Source organism: Spermophilus citellus (genome assembly GCF_964194105.1).
Source record: "Spermophilus citellus genome assembly, chromosome: 3".
In the NCBI taxonomy this organism is placed as follows: domain Eukaryota; kingdom Metazoa; phylum Chordata; class Mammalia; order Rodentia; family Sciuridae; genus Spermophilus; species Spermophilus citellus.
The window spans coordinates 3,564,709-3,584,913 of NC_138184.1; the positions used below are offsets into that span (position 1 = coordinate 3,564,709).

At 60.3% G+C, this 20,205-nt stretch overlaps 3 protein-coding genes across 3 annotated transcripts in view; 1 reads left to right on the forward strand and 2 right to left on the reverse strand.

The window, feature by feature from the left end:
- The window catches only part of CATSPERD (cation channel sperm associated auxiliary subunit delta), a gene marked incomplete at its 3' end in the record, with an annotated part of 43,858 nt that extends 23,935 nt beyond the window's left edge, over positions 1-19,923 (forward strand). The window contains exons 10-21 of the mRNA XM_081286901.1: positions 83-165; positions 1,459-1,635; positions 3,252-3,365; positions 4,496-4,588; positions 5,274-5,332; positions 7,916-7,994; positions 8,109-8,161; positions 13,616-13,690; positions 15,219-15,347; positions 15,895-16,078; positions 18,480-18,640; positions 19,710-19,923. Coding sequence (XP_081143027.1) covers positions 83-165; positions 1,459-1,635; positions 3,252-3,365; positions 4,496-4,588; positions 5,274-5,332; positions 7,916-7,994; positions 8,109-8,161; positions 13,616-13,690; positions 15,219-15,347; positions 15,895-16,078; positions 18,480-18,640; positions 19,710-19,923 — 1,421 coding nt within the window. The remainder of the gene's footprint in view (positions 1-82; positions 166-1,458; positions 1,636-3,251; positions 3,366-4,495; positions 4,589-5,273; positions 5,333-7,915; positions 7,995-8,108; positions 8,162-13,615; positions 13,691-15,218; positions 15,348-15,894; positions 16,079-18,479; positions 18,641-19,709) is intronic.
- Positions 1-20,205, reverse strand: part of MICOS13 (mitochondrial contact site and cristae organizing system subunit 13) — a 92,038-nt gene that overhangs the window by 52,560 nt on the left and 19,273 nt on the right. The window lies entirely within an intron of this gene.
- DUS3L (dihydrouridine synthase 3 like) overlaps positions 1-20,205 on the reverse strand; it is a 77,218-nt gene that overhangs the window by 47,805 nt on the left and 9,208 nt on the right. The window lies entirely within an intron of this gene.

The following is a 20,205-nucleotide window of genomic DNA, read 5'->3' on the forward strand; positions in this document are numbered from 1 at the left end:
AGGAGGGCGCTCGCTGCAGCACTCAGAGCAAGGCCACGAGGCCGCCACGAGGCCACCACCCGGGTCTGCCTGTCTGTCCTAGATGAGCACACTCTGGCCGTGCTGACCAAGGAGGACGCTCTGTACTTCGGGAGTCTGGAATTCCTGTCCAACTCCATCATCCAGGTGGGTGACAGTCGAGTGGCCACAGCCCCTCCCCCTCCTCTGCTCGCTCTTGGGACGGGAGGCCAGAGGCCAGCTCCCCGGGGCTATTAAAATAGCAGCAGCGGGAGGCGAGACCCCGAGCACCTAAGGAGCAGCAGAGCCGGCCGCCTGCGTCTGTGGGTGTGGGAGACGCTGGACTTGGGTTTAAAGTCAGCCGACGCACGTTGATGCACACGTGCGTGTATGGAAAGACATGTGTGCAGGGGAGGTGTGTGCACCACGGCTTGTTTATTTATATGTGTGCTTGCTGAGCTGCATGCTCCGATGTGTGTATTCAGTGGGCGACAGGCCAGCGTCACTGGCTGTCCACCACCTCGGCCGTCCATTTTCCTTTGTGTCAGAAACACTCAAAATCCTCCTTACTGGCACCGTGTGTGTGTGTGTGTGTGTGCGTGCGCGCGCGCGTGCGTGTGTGTGCGTGTGTGTGCGTGTGTGTGCGTGTGCGTGTGTGTGCGTGTGTGTGCGCGTGCGTGTGTGTGTGTGTGTGTGTGTGCGTGTGTGTGCGTGTGTGTGTGTGCGTGTGCGTGTGCGTGTGTGTGTGTGTGTGTGTGTGGTGCTGGGGTGGACCCAGGGCCTTGTGCCTGCTGGGCGAGCCCCCTGCCCACTGAGCTCCAGCCCCTCCCTGCTCGCACTTTTGAACCCTCCTCCCACCCACCTGCACTCCCCGGCCCCTGCCTAGGCTCTGTCCCCTGTCCCCTGTTCCCCTGTGAGGTCCCCTTCAGTCCCGGCTGTCACCTTGCCCAGAGTCCTCAGTGAGCCCTTTGGGGCAGTCACTTCTGCTGCCCCATCTGACAGGTGGAGAAGCAGGGTCCACGGCCCGGCCGGCCTGTCCACCAGGGCCACAGAGGCGCTGGCTGGGGCCTCCCAGTGTCTTGCCCGGCAGCCCTCCCCCACTGCCGTGTTTCCCGCGCTCCCCTTTGTCCCCCCAGGCTTCCCAGAAGTTCCTGGTGGCGACTACAGTGAGTTAATTGGGTGAAGCACAAATGTGAGGACCATTTCTTTGAGGTCCCCATGGTGGCATCCAGGGCTATGGTGTCCTGGGGACAAATTCTGTAGCTGCCTTTGACTCTCCCGAGAGGCTGGTGCCCTGTGGCCAGGCGAGACTCCTGGCCACCTCCCACGAGGCCCCCCCAGGCTGGGAGCCCCAGAGAGCAGCTCCCGTGGGACCCAAGGCTTTGCCTTTGGAGGGGGGGGCATCTTTAGTTCTGAGCCACAGGATAAAGCCGCATCTCACCCCAGACCTGGCTCCCCTAGCTGGCCGAGGGCTCCGTCTGGTTCCCAGAGGCGGTGCTGATGTTCTCCGGGGTGGGGATGCTGGACATCCTGACGCCGCTTCCCGACGCCGCCTTCCCCACCTTCGACATGCAGAAGTGCCCGCTCAACATCCAGGCCGTCCTCATGGACCCCGGCCTCCAGGTGAAACAGTGCAAGGTGCACGTCCGCCGCCGAGCTGTGGGCCTGGGGAGGGGGCCGGGCTCAGCCCTAGAGCTGGAGGCCACGGCCAGCAGGCCCGGGAAGTCCCCGAGAGGGTTCCAGGAGGGACGGGCTTCTGGTCAGCTGAGTCTGCCAGCCCTGCACCCGAGTCTCCTCAGGAGCACCTCCATGTCCCTGTCGCAGACAGGAACAGATGTCACTCTCATGTTTTCCTTTCATTCTTTATTTTTTATTTTTGCAGCGCTATCCCTATGTTAAGTTTTTTAAATTAATATTTTTTTAAAAGAGAGAATTTTTTAATATTTGTTTTTTAGTTTTCAGTGGACACAACATCTTTATTTTATTTTTATGTGGTGCTGAGGATTGAACCCAGCGCCCCGCGCATGCCAGGCGAGCGCGCTACCGCTGGAGCCACATCCCCAGCCCCCAAATTTAATATTTTTGATAATATTTTTTGTGGGATCCGGGATTGAACCCAGGGGTGAGCTACACCCCCAGACCTTTTTGTTTTTATTTTAAGGCAGAGCCTCACTAAGTGCTGAGGCTGGCCTTGAAGTTGTGGTCCTCCTGCCTCAGCCTCCTACTTGCTGGCCCGCAGGCCGTGTCCTTCCCCAGCTCTCCTGCACCTGTTCCATTGGGTGAGCAGCTGGTCTCCTGACAAAATGATCCTGGCTAAAAGCATGAAGCAGCCCTTCTGGCTACCCAGCGAGGGAACAGAGAGGCTCGGAGGACAACAGTGGTTTACGTTAGAGAGCAGGCGCCACACTGAGCGCTCACATCACCCACCATGTCCCACCAGCGCCATCAAACCCATGTCCACTGGGTCGCCTGGATCCTGCCATCGAGTTTCCCAGAAACACCGAGGGCAGAGGAACATGTTCAGCCATCCCAGAGAGCTCTAGGCCCACCCCAACAGCCAGGGTTCCCCAGAGATATGCAGAAAGGGAACTAAAGAAATAAAGGGGACCTGTTGGTGGCAGGCGTATTAGCTGGCTTTTCGTTACCATAATGAAATACTAGAGGCAGGTTATGTTTTGGAAAAAAAAAAAAACTGGTTTATTTTTTTGGCTTCTGGTTTGGAGGTTGGACTCCAAGTGTAGCTTGCATCAGATGGTGGCAGAGGTGTGTGGTCTCCATTTCTGTCCTGATAAAGCCACCAGGCCTCCGGTCATGGGGCTCCATCCTAATGACCTGTCCCATCTAGTCACTTCCCAGAGGCCCCACCTCTGTGCCTCGTGGGATCAGGCTTCCACCTCCTCAATACCATCGGCATTGAACTTTGGGGATTAAGCTCTGCCTGATTTCCGGGAGACAAATCATATTTGGATCATAGCAGACAGAGACCTCAAAGAGATGACCATGTCCAGCAGAGCCAGGAGGCGCAGGAATCCACATCTAGGCAGTGGCGCGCTCGAGATGCACAGGAAGCACTGCTGGGGGGCGGGGAGGGTTCCCCGGGGCTGGCAGGGAGGACAGCGGCACAAGTGGAAGTCCAGGTGACCCGCCCAGCCAGACCTGGGCTCCATCCCCAGGGCCCCTGTGTCAATTACCACTCACCGCCCCTTCTTTTTGGAAGTAGGGGCTTGACCCTTTCATCCTGTCTTCCTGACCAGATAGAACTTCTGGAAAGCAGATTAGAATCTGAGATGTACACCATTGACATGAACAGCAAACTGAATTTGTCCTTCACATTGATACCCCGGCTGGGCATGTCCCCCATTCCACTGGTGAGTGAGTCTCTGATGCCCCTGACGGTCAGTGCTAGGCCACTGCCTTGGCAGCGCCCAGGCTGTGCCCAGACTCTGGACGCCCCCGGCGTCACCTGGGGAGAGAGGCCTCTTCAGGTGACTCCACAGCCAGCCCTCTGTGCTGAGTTTGTGGCTGACCGGGCCCTTCCCCACCCTTCACGGAGCAGCCCCAGGCGAGTCCCACCCAGGGGAGGTGCTGGGAAAGGCAGGAGGGTTCCAGGACCGTCGGCCAGGCCCTGCACCTGGAACGTGGATGCGGGAGATCAAGCTGAGGGTGGGGACCGTGTGTCTGAGGTGGCGGGAAGGTAGTGGGCCGCCTGCAGGACCCCGCTTAGCTCTGTGCGGGCTCTTCGGCTGGATCCAGGCATCCAGCATCTGAGGGATGAACGGAGCATGAGCTGGGAATTTTCCCTGTAGTTGGGGATCTTCAGAAGTCAGCCAGGTCTGAGCAGTGAGGGAAGTGCCATGCTTTGCTTTCAGGTGTCCTCTGTGACCTAGGGAGGACTAGCCGGGGATGGACCTCTGCCTCAGGGGAGTGAAATCGGGGTGTTAGGACATGGGGGAGGGGCTGTGGAAGCTTGTGGAAGTCATGCTTACTTCAAAGAGTTTGTTCAGCTTCGCTGCAACCCGGCCACCAGTCCAGTGGTCAAGGTGGTCTCCTGGCCTTAGTCTGTGAAGGAAGCCCCTCCCCAGAGTTTTTCTTTTTTTCTTTTGGAGACAAGGTCTCACTAAGTCGCGCAGGCTGGCCTCAAGCTTGTGATCCTCCTGCCTCAGCCTCCCGAGTAAGCTGGGATGACAGAGGTGGCCCCTAAGCCAGGAGAGGCTGCCTCTTTGAGATGGCATGCGCATGACCCCTGCAAACCCAGGCCTGGGACCAGGGCTGCCTCTGCTCTCCCCAGGGGTCCCTCCCCCCACCTCCTCTACAGGAAAGGCCACCTGCAGAGTGGCACTGAGGTCCAGAGAGGGTGGGTGGATGAGGGCACAGGCGTGGGACCAGCAGCCGCAGTTCAGGGCGAGGCTGGTCTTCTCCTGAGGAGGATGGGTCCCCTGTGCTTGCCCTGCTTGGGCTGCTGGCTCCAACAGCCGCCCCCCACCATCTCGCTCCCCAGGTGATGGTGAGCAACCCCTACTCCCTGGGGCTGCAGGCCTCCATCTACGAGGAGGCTGACAACACCTTTGACAGCAACATCGTGTACAAACTGGTAAGTCCCAGCAGTCAGGCTGGGGGACCTCAGGCCTTCATGGAGGGGACCCTCCCTCCTGCTTCCCTTGCTTGCACATATAGAGGGTGAAGCATCGGGGAATTGGGGGGATGCACCCCTGCCCCTTGTTGGCAGGGGACAGGCAGCGGTCACCCACACTTGACCTCATCACTCACATGGGAGCCTGGCAGGACAGCCTGGCAGGGAGCCTGGCAGCCCAGGCAGGGCGCGAGCCCTGGGCAAAGTGGGTCAACTGAGGTATCAGGATTGGGCCACACCAGGGAGGGACTCAGCCCAGCAGTCTGGGACCCGTTGTGCGTGTGCACCCATCAGGCCTCGCGGTCACCCCTGCAGTGTGCACTGGACCCAGCGCCAGGGAAGCACAGGGCAGTTTGCACGGGGCCTGCCCGTGTGACTGGCTGCAGGGAAGTCCGGTCCAGCCTGCCCCATCACACCTAGGTGACTGGGACGTGGCTGCTCCAGGGACAGACACCGCCAGGGAGTGGGTGCCCTCAGCTGGGGCAGCACCCTGGAGCTTCCAGGAGCCGGGCCCCCAAGGACAGCCTGGCCAGGGGGCTGCGGGGCTCTGGGCTCCTCCCAGAACCCCCTCTCCTCAGCTCTCCTCGTTCTGATGGGGGACATCCGGGAGCCCTGCTCCAGGTGGGGCCTTTTCCTTGGTTCCTAGGACATTGACCTCAAGCAGCAGCACCACTGGGGCAGGGCCTCCCCCAACTTCACCTCCAGGTACGTGGCCGTCTAGACAGAGGAGGGGCTCCTGCGGGCTGCGGGGTTCCCTGGGAGAGAGACAAGGCTGAGCTGGACCCCAGCTCAGGACACCGGGTTGAGAACAATTGAAAACGCTTTGCAAAGTAAACAGAATTGGCACACGCGGGGGCCGCCGTCCCGCTGAGGGTTCGTGTGTGGCCAGCGTGGGCAGCGGCAGCTCCCCGAGCCCCGGTCCGCGCTCAGAAAGAGGGAAACCCGGAGCGCAGCAGTGGTGCTTGGTGACATGAACCGGGCACAGAGGGCATGCAGCGGGGTCCACTCCCGGGTCCACCACGGGCAGCGTGGGGAGCAGGCGGAGGGGGGGCGGGGCCGCGGCCCAGGCACTGAGTGGGGCGAGGGTGGGGACGGGGGTGGCCGCGCTCCCGAGCTGCGCCCGCAGACGCGGCTGATGTGTCCAGCCTTGAGCTCTGTGGATTTTACCCCCGTGAAAAACGAATAACTAAATATTAAACGAGAACGTCACAAAGAAGGGCCGGGGGCGGGGCCGAGCGGCGGGGGCGGGGCCGAGCTGGCGGGGCGGGGCCGAGCGGCGGGGGCGGGGTCGAATAAAGGACCCTGGGAATTCCTGAGCTGCAGGGCGCGTGCGGAGCCTCAGGGATGCCAGTTGTAGAGGTTCACAAATTCATTCATCCATTAAACATTTACGTCTCAGGAAATGTGCACCCCAGGCACTTCTACCCTTAGGGGACCTGAATGACAGGGAGACGAAGGCATAGTTACGCGGGAGCCCGAGGAGTAATAAGAAAGAGTCGCGAGCAGGGGCCCCGTACACCTGGAGCTTATCGGGTAGAAGGGAAGGGTATACAGGAAAGATGCGGCGGCTGTTCAGAGACGGATTTGACAGGAACACCCCGCAGTCCCGATTGAGGGTCCGACAGGGGGCGCAGAAGCTGGTGGCAGAGCCCGAGTCCGGGCTGGCTCAGCGGTGACACGCTGACGTCAGGGGTGGTTTTAACAAGTGACGGCCCTGCCGGGTGTCTGCGGCCATGGTGCACTGCCCAGGGCTGGGCGACTGCAAAGAGCACACGACTTCTCCTGGTTCTGGAGGCCTGGAAGCCCCAGGCCAGGGTGCTGGTGTCTGGTGATGACCTTCTCACTGTGTCACCCCATGGTGAGAGGTGGCAGGCTGGAGAGCCCGAGCCCCAGCCAGTGATGGGGCAGGCTCACTGTGGTTCCCCTCCCTGTGCGAGAGGACCCCCCTCCCCCGGAAGCAGTCACTCATCCTGCTGAGCTAGTGGCTTCTCCTCAGCCCCCACCTGGCGAAAGTGTTGCCTTGGGGACTAGGTTTCCAACACGTGAGCGTTGGGGGCACATTCAATCCACAGCAGCTAGGCGACCACCAACAAAACGGACACAGGAAGAGGTGGAAACTTGAGAGAAATTAGGCCTCCACCTGAGCAGAGGTTCTCAGCATTTACGGATGGGTGGATGGTGGGTGGGTGGGTAGATGGTGGATAGATGAGTGGATGGGTGGATGGTGGGTGGGTGGGTAGATGGTGGATAGATGAGTGGATGGGTGGATGGTGGGTGGGTGGGTAGATGGTGGATAGATGAGTGGATGGGTGGATGGTGGGTGGGTGGGTAGATGGTGGATAGATGAGTGGATGGGTGGATGGTGGGTGGGTGGGTAGATGGTGGATAGATGAGTGGATGGGTGGATGGTGGGTGGGTGGGTAGATGGTGGATAGATGAGTGGATGGGTGGATGGTGGGTGGGTGGGTAGATGGTGGATAGATGAGTGGATGGGTGGATGGTGGGTGGGTGGGTAGATGGTGGATAGATGAGTGGATGGGTGGATGGTGGGTGGGTGGGTAGATGGTGGATAGATGAGTGGATGGGTGGATGGTGGGTGGGTGGGTAGATGGTGGATAGATGAGTGGATGGGTGGATGGTGGGTGGGTGGGTAGATGGTGGATAGATGAGTGGATGGGTGGATGGTGGGTGGGTGGGTAGATGGTGGATAGATGAGTGGATGGGTGGATGGTGGGTGGGTGGGTAGATGGTGGATAGATGGGTGGGTGGATGGGTGGGTAAGTGAGTTGATGGATTAGGTGGATGGGTGGATAGATGGTGGATGGTGGGTGGGTGAGTGGGTTGATGGATGGTGGGTGGATGGGTGGGTAGATGGTGGATGGATGGGTGAGTGGTGGATGGGTGGATGGGTGGGTGAGTGGGTTGATGGATGGGTGAGTGGATGGGTGGGTGGGTGAGTGGGTGGATGAGTGGATGGTGGATGGGTGAGTGGGTTGATGGATTGGGAGATGGATGGTGGGTGGATAGATGGTGGATGGTGGGTGGGTGAGTGGGTGGGTTGATGGATGGGTGGATGGGTGGGTGGGTGGGTGAGTGGGTTGAGGGATTAGGTGGATGGGTGGTGGTTGGGAGGATAGATGGGTGGATGGGTGGGTGGGTGAGTGGGTGGATGGATTGGGAGATGGATGGTGGGTGGATGGATGGTGGACGGGTGGTGGATTGGTAGATGACTGGTGAGGGTAGACCATGCCTCCGTGTCCACTGACAGCGCACACCCCTGCTCTACAGCATAAAGCGCCCCACGATCTCCACTTTGACTGTGGACATAGCCAACAGGGAGATTTCGTGTGTGGACATGAAGCCACTGGTAGGCCCTGACCCTTTGCCTCCCCCTCCCTGTGTGAGCATGTGCCCGGGCCATGCTCTCTGTCAGCTGCAGCCCTCCCTCCCTGACCTGCCTGTCCCTCTCTGTCCTCTGCAGTCGATGCTCATTTCTGTGGGTTGTGATCTGGAAAAGAAGATCGTTGTGCAGAAGTAAGTGTGTCAATACGCGGGTGGGGTGGCACACAGCTGGGTGGCTGCAAGGGACAGCTGCTCAAGTGGGCATTGTCGTGTGTTCGGCTATTTCCTGTTCGTCTCACATTCCCACAGTGAAATGTCAAATAATCCACTGGCAGAGCGCTTGCCTAGCATGCCTGGGGCCCGGGTTCACCCCGGGTACCAACCCCAAAAAGTCGGTTAAATAACCACCGTGGACAGGCTGAGCCGGCTTCTGCCGCGTCCCTCCTGCACCGTCAGAGCTCACTACCTCCTCTTCCTTCTCACCTGCGTGTTCTGTTTCCTCCTTTCAGCCCTCTAATTCCTCGTTTTGATCAGAATTGCGCAGGGTCTTCGGCTTTGATCTCTTGCTAAGAATAATTTAGAAAATTTGCCCCCCAGAAACAGATCATGGGAACCCAAGGAAAGCAGCAAAGAAACCGAGCGGGGCTGCTGCAGTCTGGCTGGGCACAATTCAGGAGCCACTTGTCAAAAGAAACACTTTATTTTTAGAACTACAAACGCCAAACAAAACAGCTCCTCAGGAAAAAACCCTCAGAGCCCAACTGCCACCACCGGGCTTCCACAAGCCTCTCACCCACACACAAACCTCACCACCTCCCACAATCCTCCTGCTCTTGAGGCCGATTGGCTGGGTCACGTGGGCGGAGCCAAGGAAGTCCCCCAATGAGCAGCTCCGTGGTCTGAAAGGGCAGGGAAACAGCCCAATGAACATCACCGCAGAGGAGCCAATCAGCTAGATGTTGCTGGGGCCACTGTGAGCCAATCATCAGCCGGCAGCTGGAAGTTTGCTGGGGCCCCTTTGGCTGTGGCTCTCAACACGGGGCTCCTGGCCTTCCTGTCCCCACAGACACTGCTGTGCTGGTGGGCAGGCCATAGCCGCTCTGGGTGGACACCTGACGCGTGGCACCTGCCCATTCCTGTGGTGTAAACGCCCCAAGGTGGCCGCTGATCTCAGGCTCATGAACCCCCGAGGGTCAGGTGGCTGTCTCTCGGCAGCACAGGGTAATGACAGGCTCCATGGCAGTTTCCCCAGGTCTCCCCCCAACATGGAAGGGTCTGCGCAATTGATGGATTACATACCCTGATCCTGGTTGTAAAATAATACACAGTTTGTTCCAAAAAAGTTGGGCAAAGGCTTGAACCAGCACTTTCCAAACAAGGAAGGGAAAAGAGACGCCAGTGGCTGCAGAACACACCGGACGCTGCTGCGGGGAAGGCGCCCAGCTCACCGAGCGGGGGACGCGTGTTAGAGCTTAGCTCTCAGGAGAGCTGGTGGGGTCGCCACGCCCACTACCCAGCTCTGCCAGAGGCTGAGGCAAGAGGATTGAAAATTGGAGGCCAGCCTGGGCAACTTGGTGAGACCCTGTTTCCAAATAACATGGCTGAGGTGGAACTCAGTGGTGGAGACTTCCGGGCTGATCCCAGTTTGACGAGACCCGGTAACGCGCACCTGAGGACGGCCAGGCTCCGGAGTAGGGCAGCGGGGAGTCCCGTGAGGTTGGGGTCCCATAGCTCCAGGCTCAGAGCCGCTTTTGGGGTGTACATCTTCCAGCCATTTGCAAGCCCCCGAGGACCCAGCGACCCAGAGTGGTCACAGTGGCCTATTCCTGACAGCTTCCAGGAGGAGCCAGGCCGCGTGCCCCAGAGGGAGTGAAGCACCCCAGCGTGACGTTCTGACCTAGCAGAATGTCACAGTGAAGAGAAGGAGCCAGGCCACGTCCCCTGACGCTTGGCACAAATGCCAGCGTGCAGTGAGAGTCACCGACAGGAGGCCAGGCGGGCTACTGCAGCCCTGCCCATCTGCGCTCCACCTGCACCTGAGGACTTCCTCCTGTCCCCCCAGTGCAGCTGCCCACACCAAGGTTTGGTGGCTCTGCTGTGCCTTGACCTGAGGAGATGGCCCCGCCCCTCCGTGGTCCCCCAGCCCCATGGCCGAGACCTTAGTCAGACCCCCAGGATGGACACGCTGCCCGGCCAGTCCTGCCCAGCTGCCACAGCCTTGAGGAGCCCAAGGAGACTGAGGACAAGATGTCGCGTGGGACCCCGTGGGGCTGCAGGATGGGAGGGTGCTGGGGAAGCCACGGCAGCAGAAGAGCCCAGTGACAGCAGTGTTTCACTTGGTCCCCGAGCCACGCATGAGCGTCGAGCGAGTGCTCTGCCAACGTAGAACCCACCTAAAATAAAGCCACCCAGGGCCACCAGGCTCGGGGACGCATGCCTGTGATCCCACACTGGAAGGCAGGAGGAGGCCAGTTCAAGGTCAGCCTGTCTCAAAATGAGGAGGGCGCAGTGGCCAGGTACCCTGGGTCAGTCCCCAGGAGCAAAAGAGAAAAGTCAGGGCCACGGTGGCCTCCGTCAGGGTCCAGGACTGGCCCCGGTCCTCTGAGGTCAGCTCTGAAAACCTGCTTCCCAAGAGCCCGCGGGGCCTGCACAGGACAGAGCAGGGCGATGCTGCAGGGGAGGGCGGGCTGCCTGGGGCGCTCAAGGGTCCCAACAGAACCGCTGGGAACAATCTGTGGGGGCAGGTACGGGAGCACTGTGCCCGGGGTGGGAGACACGGGGGTCCGACAGATGAGACAAAGAAATGGGTCACACAGGGACGGGCGGATGGACAGATAGAGATGTGGGGTTTTGGGGGGAAGGGTGCTGGGAATTGAGCCCAGGGGTGCGCTACCACTGAGCCGCATCCCCAGCCCCAGCCCTTTTCAATTTTTATTTTGACAAAGGATCTCGCTAAGTCGCTGAGGCTGACCTCAAATTTGAAATCCTCCTGCCTCAGACTCCTGAGCCCCTCGGATTACAGGCATGTGCCATCACACCCAGCCTAGAGGTGGATTTTTGAGACTTTGGGTCACCCAGGCCAACTGACAAACATACGTGCACACACATGCACACACACGCACTCACTTTTTCTAAGTGTGTGACTGTGCCTCATGCTCTTGCCTGGTTACTCTGGAAAGACTCGCCCTGCTCTGGTCAGTTTAGAGCACACAGCTACCTCTCCACGGCCACACCCGAGGCCACCCTGCGTATTCTGATGTGTCCATCCTCGCCCGTTGCTATGGCTATGATAGAACACTTGAGACTCAGTAATTTGCAAAGATAAGAGGTTAGTTTAACTCAAGAGCACTGCGTGAGGCCCTGCTCTGCACCTGGTGTGGCCTCGTGCTGTGCCGTGTCAGGTGGCTTGATCCGAGGCCCCCTGTCCTCACCGTGACTCACCCCTCCCAGGAGCCACACTGGTCATCAGCTCTTCCACCAGGGCAGGTCCCTGGTGACCCCAAGGCCATACTGTGGTCCCCCGACTCTCCACCTTCACTGGAGGTTCTGTGGGGACAAAGCCCACCCCAACGCAGCAGTACCCAGCCTGCCCCGCTGGACCGCCTGTCCTGGCCATAGGCTGGTGGTGCACCTGCCGGCCAGGGGAGTGCAGACCCCAGAATCGGACCCAGGACTCAGGCCTGTGCACCGAGGCCCTCTGGGATCCAGCGGCCGTGCTGTCCTCTCCTGGGGCGTCTCTGACTGCCCCCGCCCATGGCAGCCTCTGGCTCTGCTCTCCTCTTCCGCCAGCCAGCCTGGACGGATGGAGACCAGCTCTCCAGGGCAGATGGCCAGGTGTGTGGCCATGGCCTTGGGGCCAGGGAGACCGTAAAGGCAAGAAACCCACAGGAGAGGGTGGAAATCAACACTCTGGCCCAGAAGCCCGCCACAGGGGCTGGTGAGGGATTGGGTGGGGAGCAGAGGACCCCCGCAGCAGGGGCATATGTACTCATCCAGACTGTTCCGCAGCACGTCACTGTCACTCCTGATGTCCTGCATACCTCTGTTCTCCTTAGAGGCCGCGTAGCAGCTCCATCCACTGAACCCCCTTCCCTGACACTCCATCTGGGACGTCTTTCCTACTTCAGGCTGCACAGCTAGGCCTCACCTTTTTATCAGCTGCATGGTGTTCCTGCATGTGGCCAGTAAGCTGTCCCTGTCTTTAGGGACATCTGAGGCTACACGTGAAGCTACAGAGCCCCCAGCCTTGTGTGCCCATCTTCACGTACCACCAGGGCATGGGCTCTTCAAGATGAACTTTGCGGAGACTTGCTGGGTCCAGGCTTCTGTCTCAAAAAGCTGTGTCAGGGCTGGGCTGGGGCTCAGTGGCAGAGCGCTCGTCTGGCACGTGTGAGGCACTGGGTCCGATCCTCGGCACCACATGAAAAGGTAGTGTGTCAGCTACAGCTGAAACATATTAAGAAAATAAGGCTGGACCAAAAACACTTGAGTAGACATTTCTCCAAGGAAGACAGACGGGGCCAGCAAGCCCTCAAAAGAGTGCTCCGCGCCACTCGGGAGGAAGGGGCAGGTCACACCCACGAGGAGCGGCCACCTCGCACCCAGCAAGACGCTGCTGGGCTTGACTGATGCATGAGAGGCGCTGGGAGGATGAGGCCGGGTCGGACCCTGCGCACCGTGGGCATGAGGGGACAACGGGAAGCCACTGTGGGGAGCTGGCGGCCCTCAGAGAAGGGAAACACAGGATCTGCACACCCTGGGGCTGTCCCATTGCTGGGAGCAAACCCAGAAGAACCATGTCCTCAGCAGCAGGACCCACGAGAGCCGAGGCATGGGGCACCGTGGGTCACGAGGGGCGAGGGACCCTCACGCCATGCACACCACAGCACCCTGACTCCTGCTCTCACGTGGGCGCACCCCAGGGACACTGTACTCAGAGACGCAGCAGGACACGCGGCAGGAGCTGGTGTGGCAGGGGCCGAGCTTCAGTGTGGGGAGATGGAATGTTCTGGAGAGGGTGGTGGGGACGGCTGCACAGCCCTGTGTCTGCCCCAGGACCCTGGACTGTGCACTGGAGTCGGATCAAGACGGTAGCTCCTGTTACATGTAGGGCAGCCCACATCCTAAGTGACTTCTTTTTTTTTTTTTTTTTTGGTGCCAGGGATTGAACTCAGGGACACTCAGCCACGGAGCCACATCCCCAGCCCTATTTCGTATTTTATTTAGAGTCAGGGTCTCACTGAGTTGCTTAGGGCCTCGCTGTAGCTGAGGCTGGCTTTGAACTCATGATCCTCCTTCCTCAGCCTCCTGAACCGCTGGGATGACAGGTGTGGCCACCGTGCCTGGCCTCTAGGTGACATTTTTATGTCTTTATTTTTTGTCGATGTAGAGGACAACGTGCCTTTATTTTATTTGTTTTTCTGCGGTGCCAAGGATGGAACCCAGAGCTTCCCACGTGCTAGGCAAGCGCTCTGCCACTGAGCGCCAGCCCAGCTGCACCCTCTAGGTGGTGAACCGTCCCCTGGCCAGGTCGGGCCCCGCTGCCTGCATCCTTCCCAGCCCCCCCCCCCCCCCCCCCCCCGTCCCTGGCTGTGGAGGAGGTCCCTTCCAGGCCAGGCAGCTCTCACCATCTTTTCTTGCTCACAGCAAAATCTCAGCCTGCTCCAAGGGCATCCTGAACCCCGTGGAGCTCCAGAAAAACTACTCCTACGTCATCGAGAAGTAAGGCTGCCCCCTCCCCCAGCACGCAGGGCAGGGCAGGAGTGAGGGGGCTGACAGCTGGCCAGAGGGAGTCCATGCTGGGCGAGGACCAGAGCCAGGAGGTCACCGCCCACGGGGCCAAGCCACCCAGAAAGAGCCAGGTCCTGGGCACCCCTGGCCACCGCCCCAGCTGCCCCGGCTCTGGGTCTCCCCCGAGGTAGCGGGACCGCTGGACATTCCCAGCCTGGATGGGAGGGTGCAGCGGACCAGGGCCTGGTGGCCACATGTGTAGTCCCTGACCCCGGGGCTGAGGCAGGAGTGGACCTGAGCTCATGAGCCAGAGACGAGCCGGGGCAGCATAGTCAGGCCCTGTCGCCCGAGACAAGCAACCGGACTGTCTGTGCCGGACGTGTGGCCTCGCCACTGCCCTCGACGCCACAGCACAAGAGCCATCACTGACACCTACAAGTGAGTTCGCAGGCCACCCACAGGTGACACACAGGTTCTGCGAAATACCACACCTTACCGTTTATTTTCCAGCACCGGGAATTGGACCCAGGGGCACTTATCCACTGAGCCCCAGCCCCAGCCCTTTTTTTTTTTTAATATATTTTTTTGGTTGTAGATGGACACAAGATCTTTGTTTTTGTTTATTACTTTTTTTTAATGTGGTGCTGAGGATCAAACCCAGGGCCTCACGTGTGCAAGGTGAGCGCTCTACCATTGAGCCACATTCCCAGTCCCCTTCCCAGCCCTTTTTAAAAAGTATTTTATTTAGAGACAGGGTCTCTCCAAGTTGCCTAGGGCCTCGCTGAGTTGCTGAGGCTGGTTTTGAACTCACCGCCCTCCTGCCTCAGCCTCCCGAGCTGCTGGGATGCAGATGTGGCCACCAGCCTGGCATATTGCACTTTTTTACATAAGGGACTCAAGCATCTGTGGATTTGGGAGTCCTCGGGGGATCCCAGAACCCATCCCCGTAGGACTAAATCCCCTTCGGATCCTGAGGGATGCCTGTAGCTGTAGATACGGAGGGAGGGAAGGAGAAAGACTGATGGTAAGGAATTGGCTGAGGCCTGGAACTTCGGACATCTGCAGGGTAGTGGAAACTGGAGCCCAGAAAAGAGCTGCAGTTTGAGCCACATGGCCAACCGCTTCAGCACAAGGGTTGGGATTGGGGGCAGGTAGGTGTTTGTTCTGTTCTGGCCTTCGCCTGATTCGGGCAGGCCCACCCAACATGGTGGGTCCCCCACAGCACTCAAAGAGCCCTGATGTAAACGTCAGTCTCATTCAGAAACCAGAAAAGACGCCTTCACAGAAACAGCCAGATCATGTTCCACCAAAGGCCTGGACCCAGTGATCCAGCCACGTTGATACACAAAATCAACAGGAAGTCCCAGTGTCTCTGGGTCTTGACTGTGAAGCTTGCCCCCTAGATGTCACTTCCATTCTGGTGAAAGTCCCTGTTGCAGAGGGAAAACAGGCTGCAAAGGGCCTGGCAGTGGGCAGGAGCTGACCCCACTGCCCGTTGCTGCTTCCTGCTCTCTTAAAGGGAATCCTACGACTCCAGCTACCAGGGGCAGCGGTCCCACGAGGACCTGGTGGTGCAGTACTCGTACAAGGACCTGGGCTGCCCGCGTCTCGTCTACTACGACACCCCCTGGAAGCCCGTGATCGAGCTGTAAGAGCCCCGTGGGTGCCCAGCTTGGGGACACCTCCGGGCGGTGGTCACTCTGCCCTCTGGGATCACAGCGTGTGCCACTGCGCCAGGCCCAGCTTGCTTTTCAAATATTTGTCACTTGCCTCTGGTTGGTTGGACCCACGGTGCAGCTGCCACGTGAGGGGAGCCAACTAAGCTGCAGATGTCACCAGAAACCTCTGGGGCCGGGGAGGCGTCCTGTTTGCTTGGGCAGGGTGCCGCTTGGTGATGGCACGCTTAGCGTGTGCAAGGCCCGGGTCCTCACACATGCCCAGTGTGCGCATGGGATTTGTCCCTGTGCTTATCATCGTGACGTTACTTGGTTCCAACACTCGGCATCAGCTTCTTCCCGTCCCTGCTCATCGGTCCCTCTCAGAGAGGCTGCTGCCCGGTGCCTGGCCCCTACTCTGTCCCCTCTCCCTGCACTTGGCGCGGCCCCCCCACCCCCAGGACAGGCCCACGCAGCGGGCAGCTGTGGCAGAGGTCTTCTCAGGTCCTGGGAGCAGCCCTGCCCGGCGCTGTGTCCCAGGTGGCGGAAGTCGGACTTCCAGGAGATCGTGAGCGCCGAGTACGTGCTGCTGGAGGTGAACGGGGTGTTCACCTACTCCTACGCCATGACAGCTGGCTCCGCCTCGTGCCTCAGCCAGCCCCAGAACTGGACCAGCATCCTGGAGACGTCCTCCAAGAAGGGACCCTTCTCCTGGAACAGAGAGGTAGCGCTGACCCTCTGGCCTGCACAGATCATGCCTGGATGAGGGGGAGGGTCGCAGCCCCGGGGGGATGGGAGAGCGTGGCACTGGGCCGTCCTTTGGAAATCCGCAAGGGAACTGACCACGGTCCAGTGGGCCCTGCTGCGGGGGTGAGCCCGCCGGACGCCATCTCCGCGGCCTGACTCAGCTCAGGGTCTGAGCTCCGAGAGCGTTTCCACAATACGGGGTGGTCTGTGGTCAGCTGGGAAGCAGACCTGGTTAAAGGCCGAGCGCAGAGCGGTGCCGCCAGCAGGGGGCGCGCGCTCCCCGCGCCGCCGCCCGAGCGCTGTCCAGCCAGGTGACCGGCTCTCGGTCTCGTGGCCCTGATCCTGTGGGTTCCCCTTGAGGGTGCTGAGGATGCACCCAGGGCCGGACACGTGCGCGGCGAGCGCTCTGCCGCGGAGCCCCAGCCCCAGCCCGTCAAGGGCTCTGGCTATCGCCGCGTTAGTGTCGCTCTCCCTGTTTTTAAAGATGAAACTCGCTTCACATTCCATGAACTTTGGGGGTTCTGGAGTCGGACCCAGCGGGGCGCCATCGCTGAGCCCCAGCCCTTTCTCATTTTTACCTTGAGACGGTCTTGCCAAGTTGCCGAGGCTGACCTTGAACTTGCAGCCTCCCGCCCAGCGTCCACTCAGTGGAGGGGCAGGCGTGTGCCACCGTGCCCAGCACTGTGGTGACTTTTTTTCTTTTTTAATAGTTATTTTTTAGTTGTAGTGGGACGCAACACCTTTAATTTATTTATTTACTTTCACGTGGTGCTGAGGGCGGAACCCAGGGCCTTGTGCATGCTCAGCGAGCGCTGTCCGCTGAGCCCCGGCCCAGCCCCGGCCTTGGTGACTTTTTAAGGGAGAATGTGTCAGAGTTCCGCACCACATAGTATTTCGGTCACCGACAGACGGCATGTGTGGCCGTGCTCCTGTGAGATCAGGACAGGGCTGAGGACGCCCTGTCACCTGGGGCCTCGTGTGCTGTGGCCGTGCAGCTCTGGACACACCACTGAGCAGCCAGTCGCCCAGTAGCGCAGCGCAGGCAGCTGTGCTGGGCTGTGCAGCTGTGGGGCTGATGACAAGGCGCCTGGTTCCTGTGTTCCCTGAGGTTGGGACCCAGGGCCTCACGCAGGCCAGGCGCACTGCCCTGCTCTGCGGTGCACTGTGGCTTTCAGACACGCCCGAGACAGGCACTGTCCCGGAACCCCGTCCTGTGGAGCTGCGTCTCTGATGGCTAGAGACTAAATGGTGTGCAGTTCCGCAGAGTCCCCAGGCCTCCCCACTGCAGGCTTGTCCCAAGGTGCCCAGGGACGCGCGCACCAGAGTGTGCTCGCATGTCCTGCAGCAAGGACCCTGGTGCCTCTCTCTGTTCGAGGGACACCTTCACTCCTTTGTGCTGGGTCCTGTGTCCTCGGCGGTGCCCGTTTTCTTGCGGGCTGGGGTCTCCTCTTGGTTTTCGAGAGCTCGTGGCTGATGGCAGGCCCCGTGCCATCCCCAGGTGGTCTCTGCCTCTGGTCTTCACTCACACCACACAAACTACCCCTGGACTCCCTGTTGCTCTCCTTTGTTGCTGGATTTTCCCTCTCTGCTCACCTGCCTCCCTTCTGGGAGGCTCCGGGCAGGCGGGGCAGAGGACCCAAGCATAGGGCCAGGAGGTGGCCTGGGTCCTGGCTGAGGGCAGCCAGCATTCTGGGCCAGCCGCGGGCTTCCTGGGTGAGGGCGGGCTGGTGCGGGTGGACAGTCTGACAGCCCTGGGGAAGGCCAGCTTGCCAAGCTGGAGTCATCTGCAGACCCCTCAGGCTGACGGCCAGGGGCCTCCGCCTCCACAGAGCAGTGGGCACCCTGCTCCCAGAGGCCCAGCAGGAGGCTGCAAGTTCAAGGCCAGCCCCAGAACTCAGCAAGGCCATCTCCAGCATAACAGGGCTGGGGTGTGGCTCAGAGGTAGAGCAGCTGGGCGAGGTGCAAGCCCCAACCCACGACAATCCCAGGACTCGCAGGAGTCCGCAGCAGGGCACTGGTTCATCTTCCTCCAAGTGTCACCCTAGAATCTGGGGACAGGACAGAAAGCTGCCACCTCGACTGGTCCCCCTGACCTGGCTGCATCAAGCCCACAACAGCCCCTGGAGGGGAGTCCGGGCTCCACCTTCCCAGATCCCAAGCGTGGAGTCCCCCCGGGCGGCTCCTCCCGGGCTGTGAGGAGAGCCCGTCCCTGGCCCTCTTGGCCAGCCTTGGCCTTCTTGGCCTGTGGACGTGCCACCCCACCTCTTCCCTCACCCACATGGGGGGTCCCCTGTGCCTGTGAGGGTGCAGTGGAGGGTGGCAGGCAGCTCCCGGGAGGACAGGCCAGGGCCAGTGGCGTGCTTCTGTCCCCTGCCTAGAACTACATAAGCTGCCGCGACAGCAGCAGCAACCTCACTGCCTTGGAGTGGCCCGATGTCCAGTACCAGGTCCTGGGGGGCCCAACAGACAACGAGATCATCTTCGACCAAAGGAACGGGTTCTACATCTTCCACCTGTCCATCGTGGACCCCTACTACAGGTCAGCTGGTCCGCCCTGCACCAGGGCTACCTGGCAAACTGGTGGCAGGCTCTGTGGGGCGGGCCACACCTGTGCAGGGTACCCTTTATGCCCCTCCCTCACCGGCTGGTAGATTCTGACTGAACTGACTTCCCATGGGGCACCGGGGCCACAACTGTCATCCCAGTGACTCTGGAGGCTGAGGCAGGAGGATTGCAAGTTGGAGGCCAGCCTTAACGACTTAGCAAGATCCTGTCTCAAAATAAAAGTTAAAAGGCTGGGGTGTGGCTCAGCAGTAGGGCGCTTGCCTGCCTCCCACACGTGAGGCCCTGTCTCTGTCCCCAGCGGTACCAAACAACAGAACAAAAAATCCCAGCTCAGACTGTCCCACAGAGTGACGATTTTAAGTTCTAGTTGACATCTGTTCATTCGGGAAGTCCTGGCCCTCTGTGGATTCTGCATCTGCAAGTTAAACTGACCACTGGTCACAATGTTTAAAGAATCCTGTCTGTACTGGACACGTACAGGGTTTTTTCTGGCCACCATTCATTCCCTAAGTAACACACGACAACAACCGCTACACGGCCCGGGGCCAGGGGTCCGTCCCTCAGAGGTGACTTCCGGCCCGGGGAGGACACAGGTTCTGTGCCCAGACTGCCTGTTTCACACAGGGGACTGGAACCCCTGGGGTCCTGGAACTTGGCCCCGTGGATTCCGGGGACAGCTGGATTTCAGATTCACAGCCAGTGCTCCTGCCACTCCAGTGGGGGACACCGTGGGGGCAGTGGCTCCAGGCAGCCTGTCCCATCAGACGTCCCCACCCAGGGGCGTCAGGAGCACCTGGAGCCAGCCCGGTACTGGTGGCCAGCGTCTCCCTGGGGACAACACGGGCGACTTCCTCACCCTGCTTGAGTCCTCTCGGCCACCACCGTGGAGGAAGGTCCACCTAGACGTCCATGGGGCCTCCTGGGCCCAGTGCTGGCGCCCACTGCGATGCCCCCTCAGTCCGCAGCCCGCTGTCCTGCCTCGGGTCTGACGTGCGGGCGGGGGACCTGCGGCTGTCCCAGCGCCTCCCCTCCTGCCCCCGCAGCTACTGCCAGCTGGAGACCACCTTCAGCATCTACGTGTACGGGGCCTACCCGCGCAGAGCCATCCCGCCCGAGGCTGCCATCATCCTGCTCGTGAGCGGCCTCCTGCTGGCCGTGTGGCTGGCCTACCTCGTCCTGCACACCAAGGAGGGCCACAGGTGCCAACAGTGCTGTGCCAGCCTGTGCTGCTGCGGCTGTGCCAGGGCCAGGCACTGAAGCCCCGGCCCCCCCCAGGGCTGAGCACTGGGGCCTCGGAGTAAAGTGTCGCGACTGAGCAGGCAGCAGGCGCCTTCTTTCTTGCTGGGGGTGGAACCCAGCAGGGCCCAGGAGGTGCTCTGCCTTGGGAGACACACCCCAGTCCTTTTTTTCTTTTGGTATGGGGGATTGAACTCAGGGACACTCGACCACACCCCAGCCCTGTTTTGTATTTTGAGACAGGGTCTCCCTGAGTGGCTCAGCGCCTCGCTTTGCTGAGGCTGGCTTTGAACTCGTGATCCT